Genomic DNA, 22,076 nt, shown 5'->3' with positions numbered 1-22,076 from the left:
GTCCCCCATCTGTCGTTCACACGAACCCAAGGCTTTGACAGTTGGTAGCCAATAGAATCTAAGAAATGGCGGATAAATGAGTCTTCCTCTGGAGATAAACTTTGATTGGCAGTTCACATAGCCAATCGAGAACCCAATATTGACCCCCTTGGGAGGCACCGAGCTCCGTCGGCTCGTTTCCGGCGGTCGCGCGCTCTTTTCTCGGGACGGTGGAGGCTGTGCAGCGTCGCCGTTACTCTGAGCAAAGAACTGTGGGCAGAGGGTGAGTTTAGGGACGGCTTGGTGCTTGTTTGGGAGGGCAGTGGCGTTTCCTGCAACGATCCGCAAAGGAAGGGGCTAGGGCGAGGCTGAGTTTGGACAGAGGATGTGGGTTCGAAGGCCCCGTGAGGCCTTTCCCCCTCCGCGTACGGCCTTCGCAGCCCACCCGTGGGGTCCAGCACACTCGCCGCTCCACGCGCGGGGGCTTCAGCCCATGCTTTTCTTGCTTTCCTGCCCGGCTCTTTTGTACTACTTATTCCCAAGTCTTAGCTACCGGCTTCTGAGCCGCCCTGGGCCGGAGGGTGTGGGGTCTATTATGCGAAAGCCCTGAAGTCGTGGTTGGAGGAGGTGGCGCTTTGCTTTGTCGGACGCTCCTCCTCCTCCTTAGCCCCGCGAGGCCATTAATTCCGAGAGGGCCAGTGGGGCCCCTGGAGCTATGTTTCTTTGTGAAAACAACTTTTAAGTTTGAAGTTTGCTAGTTCAGACCCCCTTGGCATTTTGGAGCTAAGTTCATGAAACACCTCCACCCCACCCTCGCGCTCTAGAGCGCGCGCGCCTTTTTTCCCAAACCTCTTGCTGCTTAAGCTTTTCCTAGCCATTTGTAGGTATCGCTTTTCTAAGTTAAACTTACATTTATGGCTTTACTATCGAGTCTTTTTCACTTTGTGGAAGTCTTACTGTAAGCTGACACCTTTCTTTGTGTTTTTAACAGAAGTCGGGGTTAGGATTGGGAGATACTTTGCTGTGCTCAAATCGAAGTCAAGGTAGGTGTAGGAGTTAGGGTTACCAGGTAAAGTGTAGGATGCTCAGTTGAATACGGACTTCAATTTGACAACAAATTAATTTCGGTGGACTTCTCATGTTATTAAAGCGAAATATTTTTTAAATCTTAAATCAAAATGAAACTGAGCTGTGTGGGTTTTTTCCCCCCAAAATCTGGCTGCTGTAGTTGGGGATAGTGCTTAAATTTATGTTTGTACAACTTCGTTTTTATTAAATGAAAAGTCCTAAAAAAAAAACAAACTCAGTAGCAGCCTTTGCCATGTTTGTATTTTACAGCTTTCACGGTGGCCCACCAGGCGGCCATTTCAGCCTGGTGAATTCACATTGTATTTCTCCAGCGTTTTCCACTTAGTGATTTGACTCTTCTAAATACTAAGGGATCCTTGATCTTTGACGTAGCTCTCAGATGCCTGTACTAACGTGGTCCTGTACCTAAACACGTGTGAAGTTGTATAGCACACAGTCTTTCTAATCAACAACACATACACTCTGAACAGTCCTTTTCATCATGGGTAATCTTAGGACACATAAGTGGACAGAAATCCTTGCTGCTGATCTCTTTCTGAAGGCCAATAGTTAGGAGTTCGTAAGTTTGTTTCTGTGTATCTAGTGAAATTACATTGTTGCAGTTGGTGGTAGGAAGTATGTCTTGAGCTCCTGGTACTCAACTGTGTATGCCGTGGTAGCTCAGGTGCTTTAGACAGTACTACCTTACCTTCATTGGCAAATGCAAACTTTGGGAAAAGATTACAAGAAAGGGACAGATTGTGGGGATCTTTATTCAAAACATAAAGGTGGGCAGTTTGGTTATTAGAAGTCATTCATGGCCAGGTGTGATGGCAGAAGCAGGCCAATCTCTGGTCTTCAGAGTGCCTCTGCCTCCTGTGATGACATTTGTTTAACATTCCTGTTCCTTAAGTGGAACTAGAAATGGTAGTTTCCTGCAGGAACAAGTGCTTTGTCTTCCAGAATGACAGCTAAATGCTGTGTAGTGGTATTTCACTTAGGCCTTAAAGTTAACCACTCCTTTAAGGTCACTAACTGCTGTTCACCCCCATTATCGCCATCCTAACAGGTTGCACAAGTTAGGTGATGTAGCCAGTGAGTTTGTTGGAGTTTAAATGGAAGTTAAGGCTTTGCTGTGTTTTGAGTTTTTAGAGGTCAACAGATCTGGGTTTCATTCCTTACACTGGTGTGGCCTTGTGTGAGTAAAGTATTTTTTAGGTTCTGTTTTCATTCAAAATAATAACAGCTGGGGGCACTAAATAAAATAATGTACGTGTAGAACATTGCCTGGATTTTTTTTTGAAACAGGGTCTCAATTTCTAAATGGTCTAGCCTAGAACTCACCATGTAGACAAGGTTGGCCTCTCTCACAGAGATCCATCTACTTCTGTCTCCTCAGTGCTGGGACTAAAGGAGTGGGCTAAGATGCCTCCTGAGTGAGCCCTGGGAATGAAGGTGTGCAGCATCCCATTCTCATTCATCTTGTTGCCTGGATTCTAATGAGCACTAAATATGTTACCTTAATTTGCAGAGTGTACTTTTTAAAAACAATTGTCTTTGACAATTTCATACATGTTTATGATGCATAAAGATGGCTACTCTTCCTCTTTATTCTCTCCCATCTCCGCCAGCCCCACAATAAACTTATTTTTCCAGAATATACTTTCCAAAGCCAAAATACAACCTCCTTTGAAATAAATGGTTTAGAATATTTTTCCTTTTTTTTTAAAGACAGAATTACACTGTGTAGGTATAGCTGACCTGGAAAACTCAGGTCTGGAACTCAAATCCACCAGCTTCTGCCTCCTCAGTGCTGGGACTAAAGGAGTGGCCTAGAATGCCCAGTTTTTGGTTTGTTTTTGGAGACAGGGCCTCACTAATATAGCCCAGGTTGTCCAGGAACTGTGTAGCCCATGCTGGCAGAAAAGCTGGGAATCATCCTATCTCGGCCTTCAGAGTGTCACTCTAATTAAAGGTTGGAGGAAAAAATGTTTCCTGGATTCCGAGCTGAGAAAAGGTAAGATTTAGTGGGACAAATGGCTGTGAAGTTGATTAAAAAAATCTGCCAGTGACTGCTTTGGAAGTAGAGGAAGGGGAACATTTAATACCTGCACTTAAAATAGAAAAAAGATTGGATTCTAATACCTTTCTTTCCCCATCTTCAACTGTTTCTGGGGTGGGCTTTCATTTCTTTGTCTTTTTTTTTAGAGGATGGGGAGATGTTGACACATAGCCAAGGCTTTTTTGAAACTATTTTATCTTAGCCTACACAAAGGTGGAATCACAGGCATGCACCATCACATCTTGCATCTTGTTTTTCTTTTTGAGACAGGTTTATGCCATAGCCCAGGCTGACCTCAAACAGCAAAGGCTAGGATTATAGAACAAAATCACTTTACCCAGTACCCAGTTTATTTTTAAATCATTGCTTGGAGCTGTGCTTGGTGGTGCACGTCTTTAATACCAGCACTGGGAAACGCAGAGACAGGTGGATGTCTGTGAGTTCGAGGTCAGATCAGTCTGGTCTACAGAGGAAGTTCCAGGACAGCCTTTTTGAAAAAAAATATGATGTTTTATTTGCCATTAAATCACTATACCTGTTGATAAAATTTAAAATTATAGCTTTTCAGGAAAACTACATTAGCAAGAGTCACGAAGCTAAGATTGTTTTCTAATAAGTAAACAAAACTAAAAAAGCACTACAGTGCTGTAATAGAAAAAAACTGAAAGCACTTAAATTACGGAAGTTTAATAAATTGTGTATCCAGGATTCATTAAAATTATGTTGACATTACTGAAATGAGGGAAAGCTAAACATCAAATGGTACATTGGTGTTTAAACTAAAACAGTAATGTCTCAGGAAAAGTAAATAAAAGGAGATGAAAAGGAAGAGGTGAAAGAAATATTTAAGTGCACATGTGCATAGAGACATCTGTGCATTGATTCTAATCGTAAATAGTAGAAACAACCTTGACAGGTGGATGTTGTCCATTTTTAGGCTTTATATTTGGAGAGGTGGCAGGGGGAAGACAGGATTTCTCTATGTAGCTCTGGCAACCCTGGAACTTATGTAGACCAGAGATCCGTCTCTGCCTTTTTTTTTTTTTTTTTTTTTTTTTTTTTTGGTTTTTCGAGACAGGGTTTCTCTGTGGTTTTGGAGCCTGTCCTGGAACTAGCTCTTGTAAACCAGGCTGGCCTCGAACTCACAGAAATCTGCCTGCCTCTGCCTCCCGAGTGCTGGGATTAAAGGTGTGCGTCACCACCGCCCGGCTTGCCTCTGCCTTAATGATGGAATTAAAAGTGTGCCCCATCATGTCCAGCCATGTTAACGATTTAATTACATAATGGATTATTGTATATCATAAGAAAGGTTACAAACTTTTTTTTTCTGGTGTTTTCTTCTTGTTTTGTTTGCTTTGGAAACGGTTTGGTTGTGTAGCTGGATGTCCTGGAATTAGCTCTGTAGACCTCACAGAGATTCACTTGTCTCTGACTACCCAGTGCTGAAATTAAAGGTGAATTCTACCACCTCTGACTGGCATATATTAAATTAGATTTATTTTTTATTTCATGTGGGTGTTTCATCAGTGTGTATGTCTACACCTTGTGTGTCCATGAAGGTCAGAAGAACTGAGTTACACTGTAGATGGTTGTGAAGTACTGTGGGTCCTCTTCAAGAACAACAAATACTTGGTTTTGTTTTTGTTTTATTTTTTGAGACAGGGTTTTTCTGTGTAGACCTGTGTTATTAACCTCTAAACCATGTCTTTAGCCTCCTACAAACTGTTTGCCTTAATGTGCAACTTCAGATAGACACAGATGGGGCTGGAGAGATGGCTCAGCTGTTAAGAATATCCATTGCTCTTGCAGAAGACCTGAGTTTAGTTCCCAACAACTATGTCAGGAGGCTTCACAGCTCCCTGAAAAGTCCAGCTCCAGGGGCTGTCATGTCCTCATCAGACATTGTACTTGCATACACAAAATGAAAATAAAATTTTTTAAAAAATCTATGTTAATGACCAGAAGGGTGTGTTAGGATTCTCTAGAACTGATAGATCTATCTGTATCTGTTTATAGATAGATATAAAGGGGGTTTATTGGAGTGACTGGTTGGCTGTGGTCCAGCTAATCCAACAATGGCTGTTTACTAATGGAAAGTTCAAGAACTCAGTAGTTCTGTCCATGAGGCTGGATGTCTCAGTTGGTCTAAAGTATGCAGTGGAATCTTAAAGTGCCCGTGAAGGCATGGACTTGCCATTGAGATTGGGAGCAAGCAGGCAAAGAAAGCAAGCTTCTTTTTTCCATATCCTTTATATTTGCTGCTACCAGAAGGTGTGGCCCATAAGGTGGATCTTCACATTTCGGGTGACTTCATTTAGAAAAATCCCTCACAGGAGTACCTAGCCTCTTAGTTTTTAATTAATTCCATATATAGTCAAGTTGACAACCAAGAATAGCCATAACAAAGGGTGTACCATAATGATAATAATTTATTGTTTTTTATGTATATCTGTATGTGGGTATGTGCATATGGTGTTCAAGAGGGCCTTACGTGTCTGATTTCCTAGTGCAGGAGTTACAGGCATTTGTGAATTGTTCGGTATGGGTGTTGGGACCAGGCTTGCTTGTTTCTTTTTTTTTTCCTTTTTCTCCTTCCCTCTTGGTCTGTATAGCCCTGGTTGCCCCCAAACTCATTTCCTGCCTCAGGCTCTCAGAGTGCTGAAATTATAGGCACACCGTAGCTGTTTTGGGTTTGTTGTTTGGTTGTTTTAGGTTTTATTTATTTTATTTACTTTTTTAAAAGTATTTATTTATTTGTTATATATACAATATTCTGTCTGTGTGTATGTCTGCAGGCCAGAAGAGGGCACCAGACCTCATTACAGATGGTTGTGAGCCACCATGTGGTTGCTGGGAATTGAACTCAGGACCTTTGGAAGAGCAGGCATTGCTCTTAACCACTGAGCCATCTCTCCAGGCCTTTATTTACTTTTTTTGATTCACATACCAGGTGTGGGTTTTGTCCCATCTGAGCATAGAGGTACATGCCTTAATCTCAGCACTCTGGGAGGCAGGTGAGTCTTTGGGTTCAAGGCTAGCCTGGTCTGCACAGTAAGCTATAGTGTAGCCAGGAGTACATAGAGAAATTTTGTCTCAAGAACCATTTTTAAGTTCAGTGTGTGTGTGTAAGTGAGGTCAAAGGACTGTGGGAGTCAGTTCTCCTTTAGCTGTAGGGTCCTAGGGGTGCAGCACAGAGTGTTAGTGAGGGCCTTATTAACTGGGGCTTTTGTAACATTGCAGAGAGGTATGGTGGCACACACCTTTAATCCCTGTGGGAGACAGAGCAAGTTCCAGGACAGCCAGTGCTATACAGAGAATCCTGTCTTGAAAACAAAAAAGACATAGACGGAGAAGAAATGTTGACAATTCATGTCTATTCCGAAATGTCAGCTTTTCAGTCAGGCAATTCAAAATCACATTGGCACCCAAATAGCCCATTTGTGTCTCATCTCTCCCAGTTTTTGTATTTAATTGGCACTAACCTCTTAAGTCCTGTGTAATTTATTATGTCTATTTTAGCTTTCACAGAAAAGTAGGCTCTGAAAGCCAAAATGTGATATGCCCATTTAGAATATCACCTAGCAAATAGTAGGCATCCAATATTTGTTAAATGAATTGGTGAAATGAAAGATTATCAGTAGTACAGATACGTGTTTTTTGGTCTGTATATTGTTCACTTATCTCTTGAACAAAGTTTTCTCTCTCCCTCTCACACACAGACAATATAACCCTCATAATTTTCAGTGCCATGTGATTCCCATCAGAGTTGTTTCAAAAATTTAGCATGACCTATTCCTTTAATAATTCAGTCATTTTTATTGTTCATCTCCATAAAGGCCATCATAGTGAATATTTTCATGGCCACACCTTAAATTTTTCATTTTTTTTGCTGTTTTGTACTTTAAAAAAATACTTAATTATTTTGTGCCTTTGTGTGTGTGGGGGTGGTGTTTTGCCTGCGTATCTTTTTTTGTTTTGATTTTTCAAGACAGGGTTTCTCCGTAGCTTTTTGGTTCCTGTCCTGGAACTAGCTCTTGTAGACCAGGCTGGTCTCGAACTCAGAGATCCGCTTGCCTCTGCCTCCCGAGTGCTGGGATTAAAGGCGTGCGCCACCACTGCCTGGCTGGATAAATTTTTCTATTTTAAAAAAGGATAGGCTCCAAAGCCACAGCGAAACCCTGTCTCGAAAAACCAAAAAAAAAAAAAAAAGAAATTGAAGAAATTGGAGGGAGCTAGTTCCAGGACAGGAACCAAAAAGCTACGGAGAAACCCTGTCTCGAAAAACCAAAAAAAAAAAAAAGAAAGAAAGAAAATTTCATCCAGTACAGTTTGATCATACTTTCCCCTCTCCCAACTCCTAGATCTACCCACCCAGCTCCACACTGTTTCTCTCTTCAGAGAGAGAGAGAGAGAGACCCAGTCGTGAAGCCACCTGACATTGATATTAGGAACTGAACTCATGTCCTCTGCGAGAGAGCTCATAACTGCTGGCCTGTCTTTCCAGCTCTCCAGTCCCCTGCTGTTTGGTTTTTGAGATAAGGTCTTAACTTTATACCCTGTGCTGGCCTGAAACATCATCTTTCGCTTCCACCTTCTGATGTACTGCCTCAATTGGAGTTTTTGTTTGGGCTTTTAGTTTTCTGGCGTTTAAAATTTTTTTTTTTTAGGTTAAGTCTAGGAGTATGATTCTTATTCCTGAATTGAAAAGGTATGAACATCTTGATGGCTCTTGTTTTGTGTGCTGTTTTAAAATTTAAAAAAAAATATTAAGTATAGGTTTGCGTATACCATGGTATGCATGTAGAGAATCATGGAACCACTTCATGGGGTTGGTTCCCCCTTCCATCATGTGGTTTCTGGGATCAAACTCAGGACTGGCTTTTTAACAAGTGCCTTTACCCACTGATCTGACTCTGACACACTTTCTGCCTTCTGAAATAGCCTTCAGATATAAAATAAAGAAGAGAAAAACTTTTGTATGTACTTAACTAAAACCAACAGTTGGTCAAAAATTTATCACAATTTGGGACATAATTTTTATTAAAGGTATCCTGTGTTAACAATATGTGGAAAAACCTGCACTTTTATTATTTTTTTTTCTGGTTTTTTGAAACAGGGTTTCTCTTTAGCTTTTGAAGCAGAGTTTCTGTAGCTTTGGAGCCTGTCATGGAACTCACTCTGTAGACCAGATTAGCCTTGAACTCAGACCTGCCTGCCTCTGCCTCCCAAGGGATTAAAGGCTTGCACCACCACCACCTGGCCTTTCTGCTCCTTTTATTGACAACTTTGCTTCAACTGAATTCTGACTGGGGAATCTTCGTTCACTGCATGAGTCATGAGTTTTTGGATGAGGATGATGATCCTTCGTTTTTTAAAGACTGTCAGCTTTTTAGCTAGACATGGTTGGACATGCTTATAAAACAGGCCGTTGAGAACTGAAAGTAGGAGGATCAGGGTTCAAGACCAGCCTTGGCTACATACAGAGATTTAGTCTTTATTACATTTATTTGTGTGTATGTGTAATCAAAGAACAAATTGCAGGAATTCATAAGTTCGCGGTTCTCTCCTACTATGTGGAGCCCAGGGATTGAACTCGGATTATCAGGTTTAGAGGCAAGAGCCCTTACTGTAAGGCTGACCCTTCTTGTCTTTTCTTAGTTTTCAAATGACAGAAGGGAACATTTTTGTCTTTTTGTATTTGCTTTTCTTTTGCTTTGCTACAAATTGAGTTCACTCTTAGGCTCAGTCACAACCTGTTCTCAAACCTTATATCTTACTATCGTGATTAAGAATTACTATAGAGTCTGGAAAGATGGCTCAGCCATTAAGAGTACTTGTTGCTATTCTAGAGTACCTGGGCTTGATTTCCAGCATCCAGATAGCAGCTTATAACAGTAACTCCAGTACCAGAGCCATCTTCTAGCATCAGAGGACATAAGGCGCATAATACACTTGGTACATCGACATGCAGATAAAACACCCATGCACTTAAATGTCTTTTTAAATTTATTTTTTACGTGCCAATCCCAGTAACCCCCTTCTTCCTTTCCTCCCGTTCCCCCTCCCCCACATTCCCCTTACCCTATCTGCTCCTCAGAGAGGGGTAAGGTTTTGTTTTGGTCTTGCAATACAATGTTTCTCTGTGTAACAGCCCCAGGTCTCCTGGAACTTGTTTTGTAGAAATCTGCCTGCCTCCGAATGCTGGCACTAAAGGTGTCTACCCCCACACTGGCCACTTAAATAAATCTTAAAAAAAAAAACTAGGCGGGAGGTGGTGGCGCATGCCTTTAATCCCAGCACTCGGGAGGCAGAGGCAGGCGGATCTCTGGGAGTTCGAGGCCAGCCTGGTCTACAAGAGCTAGTTCCAGGACAGGAACCAAAAGCTACGGAGAAACCCTGTCTCGAAAAAAAAAAAAAACCAAAAAAAACCCAAAAACTAGTGAGTGCTTAGTATATGCCAGTAGCGAGTTATTCTCTAATCCTTATAGCCATATCAAGGAGCAGGTATTTTTGGATGCCTGTTTATAACAGCGTTATAAGAAATGAGGCAGATTTCATTGTAGTGAGTGCATAGTATTAGGACCATAATTCAAACCTAAGTCTTTAACCCTGCAGTCCATACTTCCCTCACTTAATTTGGAAGTATCTACAGTGAACTTTCCTTTAGGTGATAGCGATGATCAAGACTTCTGAACTTTTTATGGTAGTTTTGTTTACTTTGTATCTTTTGTGATTTTTTTTTTTGAGACAGTCTCTGTATCCCAGGCTGTGGTTTGTTTTTTGGAGACCGCTACTTACTCTGTAACCCTGGTTGTCTCAGCCTCCCAGGTACTAGGATAAAAGGCATGTGCCACTACAACAGGTGCACACTGAGTGGGTGCTTTTTTTTTTAATTTAAAACTTGTAAAGATTGTTTTGTTTGCATATGTTTGAGTGCGGGCAGGTGCCCATGGAGGCCAGAAGATAGCATATAATTATATGGAGCTGGAGTTAGATGCATCTTTTTATTTATTTATTTATGTATTTTTTAGATAGGGTTTTTTGGTGTAACCCTGACTGTCCTTGTACTTACTCTGTAGACCAGGCTAGCCTCAAGCTCACAGAACTCCACCTTCTTCTGTCTCTCAAGTCTACAATTAAAGCCACCACCACCCAGTACTAGATGTATTTTAAATAAATAGATTAGAAAAAATTTAGAAAGTGTTGGGATTAAAGGCATGTACCAGTGCCACATCCCATGCCCGGCCCTCTGTGGTTTTTTGTTCTCCTTTGTTTTGAGGCATGATCTCATTGGGCAGCATTTGGCTAGCCTGAAACTTAACTATGTAGACCAGGTTGACCTCAAACTCAGAGATCTGCCTCTGTCTGCTTCCTGAGTGCTAGGATTAAAGGTGAGCTCCATCAGGCCTGACCCTTTGTGGTTTTGTTTTGTTGTTTTTAGTTTTTCAAGCTTTAGTTTCTCTGTGTAGCCCTGACTGTCCTGGAACTTGCACTGTAGACCAGTCTACACTTGAACTCAGCGATCTCTCTGCCTCACAGACCTTGGGAGGAATGTTTTTAAAATGTGCTTTCATACACAATAGGACTGGTTTGGAGGAAAGGTTTTTGTTTTTTTTTTTGTTGTTGTTGTTGTTGTTTTTTAGTTTAAAATATAGTCTTTTTGTTTTTTTTTTTTTGAGACAGGGTTTCTCTGTAGCTTTGGAGCTTCTCCTGGAACTAGCTCTTGTAGCCTAGGCTGGTCTTGAACTCACAGAGTTCTGCCCATCTTTGCCTCCCAAGTGCTGGGATTAAAGGCGTGCTCCACCACTGCCCAGCTAAAATACAATCTTAAATATCTTAGGCTGTCTTAAATTGTGCCTTGTTATTCAGAGAAACCAGTTGTAAAACACAAATGATGGAATACCAAGATAAATTTTAATGAAATGTAAATTGTCGGTAACTGACTAAATCCTAAATGCTGGATATTTGACATTCCACTTTTTTCTGTAGGGTGCAAACATGCAGAGCAATAAAACCTTTAACTTGGAGAAGCAGAACCATACTCCAAGGAAGCACCATCAACATCACCACCAGCAGCACCATCAGCAGCAGCAGCAGCAGCAGCAGCAGCAACCCCCACCAATACCTGCAAATGGACAGCAGGCCAGCAGCCAGAGTAAGTAAATTGTGTGAGTGATGGAACATAAATAGGTTCCATCAAAAACAGTTTCATCATGGTTTTTAGGATATTAGGTGAATAGGGCTTTATTGGCATACTTTTTACTTTTTCCCCAATTTTATCAAGACATGCTTTCTCTAACAGCTCTGGCAGTCCTGGAACTAACTCTATAGACCAGGCTGGCCTCTGCCTTCCTGAGTCCCGGGATTAAGGGAGTCACCACCACTGCCTGGCTTTTTTTTTTCCCAGGTAGGGTCTCATCATGCAGCCCTTGACTGCTGGCTTAGAATTTGCCTCTGCATCCCTCTGGGATATGGGAATGTGTCCTGTTCTGTTTTGTTCTGTGTGTGTTTTTTTAAACAACATTTTAAAAATTATTTCTATTTTATGTGTATTGATGTTGTGTGAGGGTGTCCGATCCCCTGAAACTGGAGTTACAACAAGTTGTGAGCTGCCATATGGGTGCTGGGAATTGAAACTGGCTTCTCTTAAGCACTGAGCCATCTCGCCAGCTTCCTGTTTTTGTTTTTAAAATAAGATTTAATTTATGTGTATGAGTGTTTTGTTATTTGCATCTAGTGCTCATGGAGGTCAAAAGAGAGCATTGGATCTTCCGGTTTTTTTTTTTTTTTTTTTTTTGGTTTTTCGAGACAGGGTTTCGCTGTGGCTTTGGAGCCTGTCCTGGAACTAGCTCTGTAGACCAGGCTGGTCTCGAACTCACAGAGATCCGCCTGCCTCTGCCTCCCAAGGGCTGGGATTACCGAGTTGTTTTTTTTTTAAGGTGATTGTCAGCTGCCACTTTGGTGCTGGGAATCAAACCTATGTCCTGGAAGGCGGTGTTGGCGCATGCATTTAATCCCAGCGCTCGGGAGGCAGAGGCAGGTGGATCTCTGTGAGTTCAAGGCCAGCCTGGTCTACAAGAGCTAGTTTCAGGACAGGCTCCAAAGCTACAGAGAAACTGTCTCAAAAAACCAAAAGAAAAAAGAATAGAAACCCAAGCCGGGCGATGGTGGCTCACGCCTTTAATCCCAGCACTCCGGTGGCAGAAGCAGGCAGATCTCTGTGAGTTCGATACCAGCCTGGTCTACAGATCTAGTTCCAGGACAGGCTCCAAAGCCACAGAGAAACCCTGTCTCGAAAAACCAAAAAAAAAAAAAAGAGAGAGAGAGAGAGAGAAAGAGAGAGAGAGAAACCCAATAGTATGGGGGTGACTAGAGAAATGATTAATTTTGCTCTTTCAGAGGCCTTGAGTTAGGTTCCTGGTACCTGCATAAGGTATCTTAGTACCAACTGTAACTCCCAGGAAATCCAGCATCCTTTTCTGACTTCATGGGGGCCCATACACACATGGAACATAGTCACACTTACACACATAAAGTAATTTTTTGAAAGGCAATAGAAGTAGAGGCTGATGAGGTGGCTCAGTAGTTAATTAAGAGCTGAGCCTGTACTACTCTTAGAAAAGATCCAGGTTCCATTCTGGGTACTCATATCAGGTGGGTCACAACCACCTGTAACTAACTTGAGTTCCAGGGATCTGCATATAAACTCATCCAGGCAGACATAAATACACATCTGTTGTTTCGTTTTGGTTTTTTTTGAGACAGGGTTTTTCTGTTTTAACAGCCCTTCCTGTCCTGGAACTCGCTCTGTAGACGAGGCTAGGCCTCAAACTCTCAGAAATCTGCCTCCCTCTGCCTCCTGAGTGCTGGGATCGAAGGCATGTATCATAACTGCTGCTGCTTTCACGTTCTAAAATGCCATTTACTGATGGATTGGATAGGATACATTTGCAAGTGGTGTTTGTCTTCATCACAAAAGCAATGCTGAGGATATGACTAATTCTTTTCCTAATCTTTTGATTGACTGTCTTCCAGATGAAGGTTTAACCATTGACCTGAAGAACTTTAGGAAACCAGGAGAGAAGACTTTCACCCAACGAAGCCGTCTCTTTGTGGGCAATCTTCCTCCTGACATCACTGAGGAGGAAATGAGGAAACTTTTTGAGAAATATGGGAAAGCAGGCGAGGTTTTCATTCATAAGGATAAAGGCTTTGGCTTTATTCGCTTGGTAAGATTATTTTCCCTTAGGCTTGAAGGCCAATGTAGGTTTATTTGCCTTGTATACAAAGACTAAAGTATGGGGGTTGTTTGTGGTTGCAGATCTCATTATGTAACCCCAGGGTTTCCTTGAACTCACAGGGTTCCTATGTCTACTTTCCAAGTGCTGGATGACACATGTGCTTGCACCACCATGCTTGGGTTAAGTGAAAATGAAGTTTGTTTATATTATTCACAAAATCCTTGTAAGACATGTATTGTCTTACTCTTAAAAACCCCTGAGGGGTTCAAAATCTTTTACTATTAGTCAAGTGAATATGCATTTTCTTTCTGAGGGAGACAGTTGAGAATCAAATGCAGACTCTGATATTAGATAAGTGTGCTGCTGCTCAGTGGTGCTCTCAATTCTGCCAATGTTTATGCAGATTTTATGTTTAAATCTGGTTTGAGTTAACCCGGGTAGTCAGTGGTGGTGCGCGCCTTTAATTCCTGCACTCAGGAGGCAGAGGCAGAGGCAGGAGGATCTCTGAGTTCGATGCCAGTGTGATGTGCAGTGAGGTCCATGACAGCCTGGGCTACAGAGAAATGCTGTCTCAAAAAACAAAAATCTCATTTGATTTAGGAGTAGTATATAAGAAAGAAGCTTTTGTTTTGTTTTTTCAAGACAAGGACTTGACTATGTACCTCTCTGGCTGTTCTGGTACTAGGTCTTGCAGACATCCGCCTGCCTCTGCCTCCTGAGTGATAGGATTAAAAGTGTGTGCTACCACTACCTGACCTAAATAATAAGCTTCTTGGTCAGGTAATCTGATGCCCTCTAATGACCACCAAAGGCACCAAGTACACATATTGTGCATAAATCTACATACAGTTAAAACATTCATACGTATAAAGTAGTTATTAGAACAGAAGTAATTCTGGTATAATAGTGTAAATTAAAATATTCTGAATTGTTAAGTATGCATCTGTGACCCTCATCTAGAACTCAATATGTAGTCTAGACCAGCTGCCTACCTCTACCTCCTGAGGGCCAGAATTAAAGGCATGTGCCACCATACCCACCATTTCATCTCTGTTAAATTCTAATTTTCTTGTTTTTCCCAGGAAACACGAACCCTAGCGGAAATTGCCAAAGTGGAGTTGGATAATATGCCACTCCGTGGAAAGCAGCTACGTGTGCGCTTTGCCTGTCATAGTGCATCCCTTACAGTCCGCAACCTTCCTCAGTATGTGTCCAACGAACTGCTGGAAGAAGCCTTTTCTGTGTTTGGCCAGGTGGAGAGGGCTGTGGTCATTGTGGATGACCGAGGAAGGCCCTCAGGGAAAGGCATTGTTGAGTTCTCAGGGAAGCCAGCTGCTCGGAAAGCTCTGGACAGATGCAGTGAAGGCTCCTTCTTGCTAACCACGTAAGTGGAGTTTTCAGACAATGTTTTTTGGATTCCTTAATCTTTCTTTGGTATGGAGAGTTAACGTCTTATAATCCTGTTCCTATTTTTTTTTTTTTGAGACAGGGTTTCTCTTGTAGTTTTAGAGCCTGTCCTGGAACTAGCCCTTGTAGACCAGGCTGGTCTCGAACTCACAGAGATCCGCCTGTCTCTGCCTCCCGAGTGCTGGGATTAAAGGCGTGCGCCACCACCGCCCGGCTTCCTGTTCCTATTTTTATTTAAAGACTTAACATTAACTCAGCTTTTCTAATAACGATTTTCAGTGTAATCTTAAATAGTTATGTATATATGTGCATGTAAATGCCATAGTGCACACTTGGGAAGCCAGTTTTCACTCCTTCCACCTCTACATGGGCTTCAGGACCAAGCTCAGGTTGCCTAGTTTGCATGAACAAGTGCCTTTATCCATTGAACTGTCAAGATGGAGAGATGCCTCTGTGCTTAAGAGCATTGTCTGCTCTTGCAGAGGACCTGAGCTTGATTCCCAGCACCCACCTGTTGACTCAGAATCAAGTGTAACACTGGGCAGGTGGCACATGTCTTTAATCCCAGCATTCCAGAGGCAGGTAGATTTCTTAAGTTTGAGGCCATCCTGGTCTACAAAGCGAGTTCCAGGACAGCCCGAGCTGTTAAACAGAGAACAAAAACAAACAGAAAAGCCATCTGTAACTTCAGGATCTGATGCCAACCTCAGCAGGAACCAGGTGTATGTGGTACATCGACATAAATACAGGAAAAAAACATACATGTGGAATAATCATAGCACATTTTCCCATTTTAGAATTCTGGAAATGTAGTGTCTCATCATTTTCTCTCCTTCATTTTCTAGAGTTACCAAGTACTCTTTCAACATACTGACTTACTTTTTTGAGAGATCTGAAACCTGGGCTGTTAACTCCAAATTATCCTTAATGCCAGTAAGAAGGACTTGGTTATTTGGAGTATAAAAATCTTGTCAGAAATAATGTTTAGATGTGGGAATTCACATCTATAATCTCAGCACTTGGGAGACTAAAAAAGAGAAGTTAACTCCATTAACTTGAGACCAACCCAGCTTACAGTTTGAATCGTTGCCAAATTCCCATTCCTGGCAAAAATGTTATAGTTGTCCAGTTCTGAAGTTCTGATCCCTAATTAGTTCATCATGCCAGTGTCAAGCATAGGGAACATGCTTCTTGGGGTATGGCTTCATTTACACTAACTCCTTCCTTTACCCAGATTTCCTCGGCCTGTGACTGTGGAACCTATGGACCAGTTAGATGATGAGGAGGGACTTCCAGAGAAGCTGGTTATAAAAAACCAGCAATTTCACAAGTATGTGGTCCAGATGGTGGTGGTGGGGTGTGTGTTTATATGTGTGGTGTTGGCGGTGAACACAGGACCATGACCTGTTTGACTACACTTCCATCCTCTAGTTATTTTCCCGTTCTTGAAATTTAAAGGGGTGTTTAAGAGTCATGTCTGTGTGTACATTGTGCATATCTTTGTATTTATACATAGTTGTGTGTGTTCGCTTGGCTCTTAGAAAAGAATGATTCTAAGAAGTTCTGGACTAAGTACATATATAATATTTATTGTCTATAGGGAGCGAGAACAGCCACCCAGATTTGCACAGCCAGGGTCCTTTGAATATGAGTATGCCATGCGCTGGAAGGCACTCATTGAGATGGAGAAGCAACAGCAGGATCAAGTGGACCGCAACATCAAGGAGGCTCGTGAGAAGCTGGAGATGGAGATGGAGGCAGCACGCCATGAGCACCAGGTTATGCTAATGAGGCAGGGTGAGTATAGGCCCGTGGTTGTAAAAGTACAAAAATATCAAATGTCATTTTTTGTTCAATAATTTCTTTGTCCTTCGATAGAATAAAACAAATTTCTGCTTTTGTTCCCTGAAATAACTTAGTTGATTTTGATGGGGGTGAGTTTGGAATATTGAATATTAGATAGATTCTATGAAGAAGCAAATAGTAAGGTTTGAGTTAATTTGGATAGTCATTCTGGGATTATATACTGTCTTAGTTAAGGTTTCTAGTGCTGTGATGAAACGCCGTGGTCAAAAGCAATTTGAGGAGGGAAAAGGTTTATTTTGTCTTAGAATTACAGATAACAGTCTATCATTGAGGGAAGCTAGGGCAGAGACTTGCAGGAAGGAACTGATGGAGAATTTTATTAGGTTGCTTCTCATGGCTTGTCCACCCTGCTTTCTTTTTGTTTTGGGGATTTTGTTTGCTTGTTTGAGGAATGGTTTCTCTCTGAAGCCCTGGCTGTCCTGGAACTTGTTCTGTAGACTAGGATGGCCTTGAACTCAGAGACCCACCGCCTATGCCTCCTGAGTGTTGGCATGAAAGACATGTACCACTATGCCTGGTTTACCCACCATGAGTTGGGCTATGCCATATCATTTAAGAAAATGCACCGTAGGCTTGTCCACCAACCAATCTCAATTGAGGTTCCCTCTTCCAAAATGACTATAGCTTGTGCCTAGTCAACATCTTTGCTTTCTAGATATTTGTGGGAAATTGTTGTATATGAAAAGAAAATCAAAAGTCTCAATCTGTTGCTAGATTTGATGAGGCGTCAAGAAGAGCTTCGGAGAATGGAGGAGCTGCATAACCAAGAGGTTCAGAAACGAAAGCAGCTAGAGCTCAGGTACTTTTGTTTGTTTGGGGCCTGGGCGCATGTTACGGTGTGCGGAGGCCATAGGACAACTTTCAGAAGCAATTCCCTCCTCCTATACCTGTCTAGTCCTAGGGATAAACTGGTCATCAGTAAGCACCTTTCTCCACTGAGCTGTGTCTCCAGCCTTGTAACTTCTTTTCTTTAACCTTTTTTTCTCCAAGAGTAATAATTTTTTTTTCTTCTCTCCACCATTCTCTCTGATACATTGTAAATACTGGCAAATATTCCTGCTTCCTCTCAGGTTCTCCCTTTGGGTAGATATTTTAGCTGCATTTGGGTTCTATGGATTACCTTAGGGCTTCAGTAAAGGGAAAGAGATGAGTGCTTGTCCCTGGATCTCTTTGGTTGTTGCCCTGGTACTTGGCAAGCTATGCAGGTTTTCGGTAAGGTTGTCTCTTTGCCTCAACCTTCTTCCTGTTCCAAGTGGTCTGCTCATGCTCTGGAATGCCTTTATATTAGAATAACTTGGTGGCTCTATAGGCAGGAGGAGGAACGCAGACGCCGTGAGGAAGAAATGCGGCGGCAACAAGAAGAAATGATGCGGCGACAGCAGGAAGGATTCAAGGGAACCTTCCCTGATGCGGTATATCTCCCATGTGCCCATGATATGCCAGGCCAGTGGTGATAAGACAAAACTACCATAAAATATCTGTTAGGATACCAGCTTATGACCAGTTTTTCTATGCTATAAAATTCCTTTTAGGAGAAAAAAGATGTTGATAGGGAGGTGAGGTAAGGTTTGAAAAAGAGCTCTTGTTTTATTGCAAATTTAGGATAAAAAGCCAGTACCACTGTTCATGTCCAGTGACAATAAGAGGTAAATCAAGCCCTGTAGCAGAATTTGGCTAATTCACTGCTATCCATGTAGTTAGATGGTTTGCAGCCCCAAGAAGAAATTAGTACTTTCTTCTCCCGTTGCCTCTTTTTGTTCCTAATAGAAAATTCTAATTTGTTACCTGAAGTCACTGCACAAATAGCAAGAGGGCATTAGTATGTCGTCACTGTTTACTTCCTTATTGTTGTCTTGGACTGTGAGTATGTATTGTTTTTCAGAGAGAACAAGAGATACGGATGGGCCAAATGGCTATGGGAGGTAAGTTAAATAGCTCTGGTGACTTTTAGGGTGAAAAGGATAGTTACAGAAAAGAACAGCAGGAAATAAAGCCAATAATGGGTCATTTGATGCCACTCCATTAGCTCATCAGCCAGACTAGGTGCTGTGAAATGGGAAACTATAAACATGGTAACATCAGAAGAAAAGAAAGAAGGAAAAGAACAGCAGATATCCAGTAACCAAAGAACTGCCTACCTTTTCCCCCCTAAGTTGGCTGGCCAGTTACTATGATCTGCCTGTCTCTGCCTCACACAATCCTGCCTGGCTCTTTTTTTCTCTCTCTAGACAGGGTCTTAGTATGTACATATGGCTGTTGGCTGTCCTAGAAGTCAACGTGTAGACCAGGCTGGTCTTGAACTCATGGAACCGAGTGCTGGGATGCCATGCCTGGCTTTTTTTTTTCCATTTAATTTAAACTCAGATCTGACGAGCCTAATTTCTTTTCTTCTTTTTTTTTTTTTTTTTTAAACAGGCGTGGTACCACACACCTTTATTTTTTTATTTTTTTTTTTAAAGATTTATTTATTTATTATGTACACAGTGTTGAGCCTCCATGTATGCCTGAAGGCCAGAAGAGGGCACCAGGTCTCATTACAGATGGTTGTGAGCCACCACGTGGGTTGCTGGGAATTGAACTCAGGACCTTCAGAAGAGCAGTCAGTGCTCTTAACCACTGAGCCATCTCTCCAGCCCCCTTCTTTTTTTTTTTTAAAAAAAAAAACTGATCTCTGAGTTATGGAGCTTCTACCTACCTAGTCCACATTTAACTTGACATTTCCAGAAACATTAGGGCTAGGAATGGGAGGCTGTTGATATATCTTGTCTACAGATCCTACTGAATTGTTTCTTGGTAGGGAAAGAAACTCTTTCCCCTATACTAATCATACTGCTCTGCTTTAGGTGCTATGGGCATAAACAATAGAGGTGCCATGCCCCCTGCTCCTGTGCCAACTGGGACCCCAGCTCCTCCAGGACCTGCCACTATGATGCCAGATGGAACTTTGGGATTGGTAATAAACTACAGGGCTTCATAATAATTGTAAATAGTGATAGGAGGAGCTTCTCAACCTCTGGAGTCTAATTTTTATGGGTGTGTGTGTGTGTGTGTGTGTGTGTGCGTGTGTGCGCGCGCTCACATGTGTGTACATGTAAGTGTGAATTGTGTGTTGTTCCTCGGGGTTCATCTATGACTGAAACTTGCCATTAGGCTAGGTTGACTGGTCTTGAACATTGGATGCTGGGGAATTAAACTTGAACTCTCAAGCTTGCAGGACAGGTACTTTACCCAACTAAGCTATCTGCCCAGCATCTACTACCTGAGTTTACTTTGTTTTTTGTTACAGGTACTGATTTTTAGGATTATTGGTATACATAAAATGTAACCTTAAGATGTTTAGGGGATGGTAAGGATAATTGAACCTAGGATCTGATTGATAGATGTTAGGCAACAGTTGTCTCACTATTCCGTGTCCTTGGTATTTTATTTGTAATCTTGTGAAAACTCAATACCATATGCTATTTTAACATTGGAGTTTAAACAATGGCCTTTATCTGGCTATCTGTAATCATTGTCCTCAGTAAACAAATTGCTTTTTGTTTTGTTGATTTTGGAGTTTTTGAGATAGGGTCTCTAGTTCTGGCTGCCCTGGAGCTTGCTATGTAGACTAGGCTGGCATCAAACTCACAGAGATGCTCCTGCCTCTATCTTCCAAATGCATGCACCACATTGCCTGGCCGGTAGGTTGCTCTTAGGGGGCAAGTAAAGAAAGCTTAGATATAATGAATGACATACAATGAATGTTAATTCAAGGGCCTTGTGGTTCATAAAGTCAAAGTTGTTCAAATATCAAAATGGCCAAAACTTGATAGAATTAAGGTTTCTAGAGAAATGATAACCTGTTCTTCCTGGTTTGGAAAAAGGACTTGGATAGAACCTATCCAAATAGAAATTTCAGTTGTATATAAAATATGGATAAAAAACTAAAGAAGTACAGCCTTCTGTTCCTTTCAGGTCCACGAGAACTCTAAGCAGACTTAGTTACATTGCCCCTAGCAATCAGGAGTCTTGAATAGTTAAGTAGAAATGGTTTACAATGCAAGACCATAAATGAGCGAGAAGCTGAGGACAGAGACTGTATTTAAAATTGTTTGTTCTCTTTCTCTTTTAAGACCCCACCAACAACTGAACGTTTCGGCCAAGCTGCTACAATGGAAGGAATTGGAGCAATTGGTGGAAATCCTCCTGCTTTCAACCGTCCAGCTCCTGGAGCTGAATTTGCTCCAAATAAACGCCGCCGATACTAAATAAAAGTTGCAGTGTCTAGTTTCCCGCAACCCTTAAAAGAAAGGTTCTTTTTGGACTAGCCAGAATTCTACCCTGGAAAAGTGTTAGGGGTTTTTCCCAATAGATAGGTCTTCCCTGCCTGTAATACTCTGGGGAATATGCTTGGAGGCAGAGGGCAAGGGAGGGGTGTTATTTAACAAATCAAAGTCTGTGGTATATTGCTTTCTCAAGTCTGTCTGGTGCATTCCTGAAATGTGTTGATTATTGAGGGCCTTGAACCATAGCAAAGTGAACTCAGAGAGCTCCATTAATCTTGATCATTCCTGTTTCCTTCTTTCCTTCCTTGCTTTCTTCTTCCATCCCTCCCTCCTTCATTCATCATGTTTTAATTACTTTTTCATCTTTATTCCCCCAACCCCAGAGACACTGCCACATATATACCACAAAACCTAAACATCCTCCAATGACCTAGCCCAATTCCTCCATTCACTCCCAGGTGAGAATTCAGACAAGTGTCCGCAGAGGTTACAACATACATACGGTTCTGTTATATCTCATATATAACCCATTCATGTCCTAAGGAAGACATTTTCTCTTAGAGGTTTTCATTTTAGTATATCTTTAAAAAAAGAAAAAGTCTTGTATTAACTTGCCTCCATGTTTTTCTTGGGTAAGGACTACTTAAGAATGAATGCCCTTTTCTGTCTGATATTGCTGTTCACAGCTTTTTTTCTTGATAGGCCTAGTACAATCTTGGGAACAGGGTTGCTGTGTGTTGAAGGTCTGACAGTAGCTCTTAGCCTTGCCTATCTTAGGTAGTTACGCTGTGCATTTTTTATTGGTGTACTATGTTTGATTTGTTCCTGATACCTTCAATTTGAAATTTTTCTGAGAAATGGAGCAGTAATGCAGCATCACCTTATTAAAATACATCTGAAGCCTTTTAATTTTCTGTGCTGTTTTTTGAAGGGGAAGGGAAGAAATTCTGTCTTGGGAGATGCATACAATAGACTGCATAATGGTGATCTCTGTCACCTTTTGAAATACTAAACATTAGGCAAACATGGGCAGGGGAGGGTGAGATGCAAGATAGAGTGGCTAGGATCAATGCTGGGTAATGGTAGTGGCAGACAAGCTACTCCAAATGGCAGAAAATGGAGGGGTTGTATCCATACCACAGGGAGGGAGGATCTTAATTAGTATTTTGTTTCTTAGCAGCTGCTGGT

At 41.8% G+C, this 22,076-nt stretch overlaps 1 protein-coding gene across 3 annotated transcripts; it reads left to right on the top strand.

Annotated features, from left to right (window-relative positions):
• Positions 1 to 21,797, top strand: Nono (non-POU domain containing octamer binding). 3 transcript variants are annotated; one of them, XM_075956703.1, is made up of 12 exons: positions 1 to 262; positions 971 to 1,022; positions 11,099 to 11,264; positions 13,145 to 13,338; positions 14,433 to 14,734; positions 15,992 to 16,087; positions 16,358 to 16,554; positions 17,338 to 17,422; positions 17,933 to 18,035; positions 18,506 to 18,545; positions 19,467 to 19,576; positions 20,736 to 21,797. In XM_075956703.1, the coding sequence occupies exons 3-12, from the start codon at positions 11,108 to 11,110 to the stop codon at positions 20,868 to 20,870; spliced, it is 1,419 nt and encodes a 472-aa protein (XP_075812818.1). In that variant the 5' UTR covers positions 1 to 262; positions 971 to 1,022; positions 11,099 to 11,107; the 3' UTR covers positions 20,871 to 21,797. The 3 variants fall into 3 exon arrangements, with proteins under 3 accessions (XP_075812818.1, XP_075812819.1, XP_075812817.1); XM_075956704.1 differs by lacking the exon at positions 971 to 1,022 and having other exon boundaries at positions 169 to 262; XM_075956702.1 differs by lacking the exons at positions 1 to 262; positions 971 to 1,022 and adding an exon at positions 2,452 to 2,502.
• The last annotated feature ends 279 nt before the right edge of the window (positions 21,798 to 22,076 follow it).

Source organism: Microtus pennsylvanicus, chromosome X (genome assembly GCF_037038515.1).
Source record: "Microtus pennsylvanicus isolate mMicPen1 chromosome X, mMicPen1.hap1, whole genome shotgun sequence".
NCBI lineage: Eukaryota > Metazoa > Chordata > Mammalia > Rodentia > Cricetidae > Microtus > Microtus pennsylvanicus.
The sequence above is the reverse complement of the archived record's forward strand: the minus strand, read 5'-3'. Positions and strand labels throughout refer to the sequence as shown.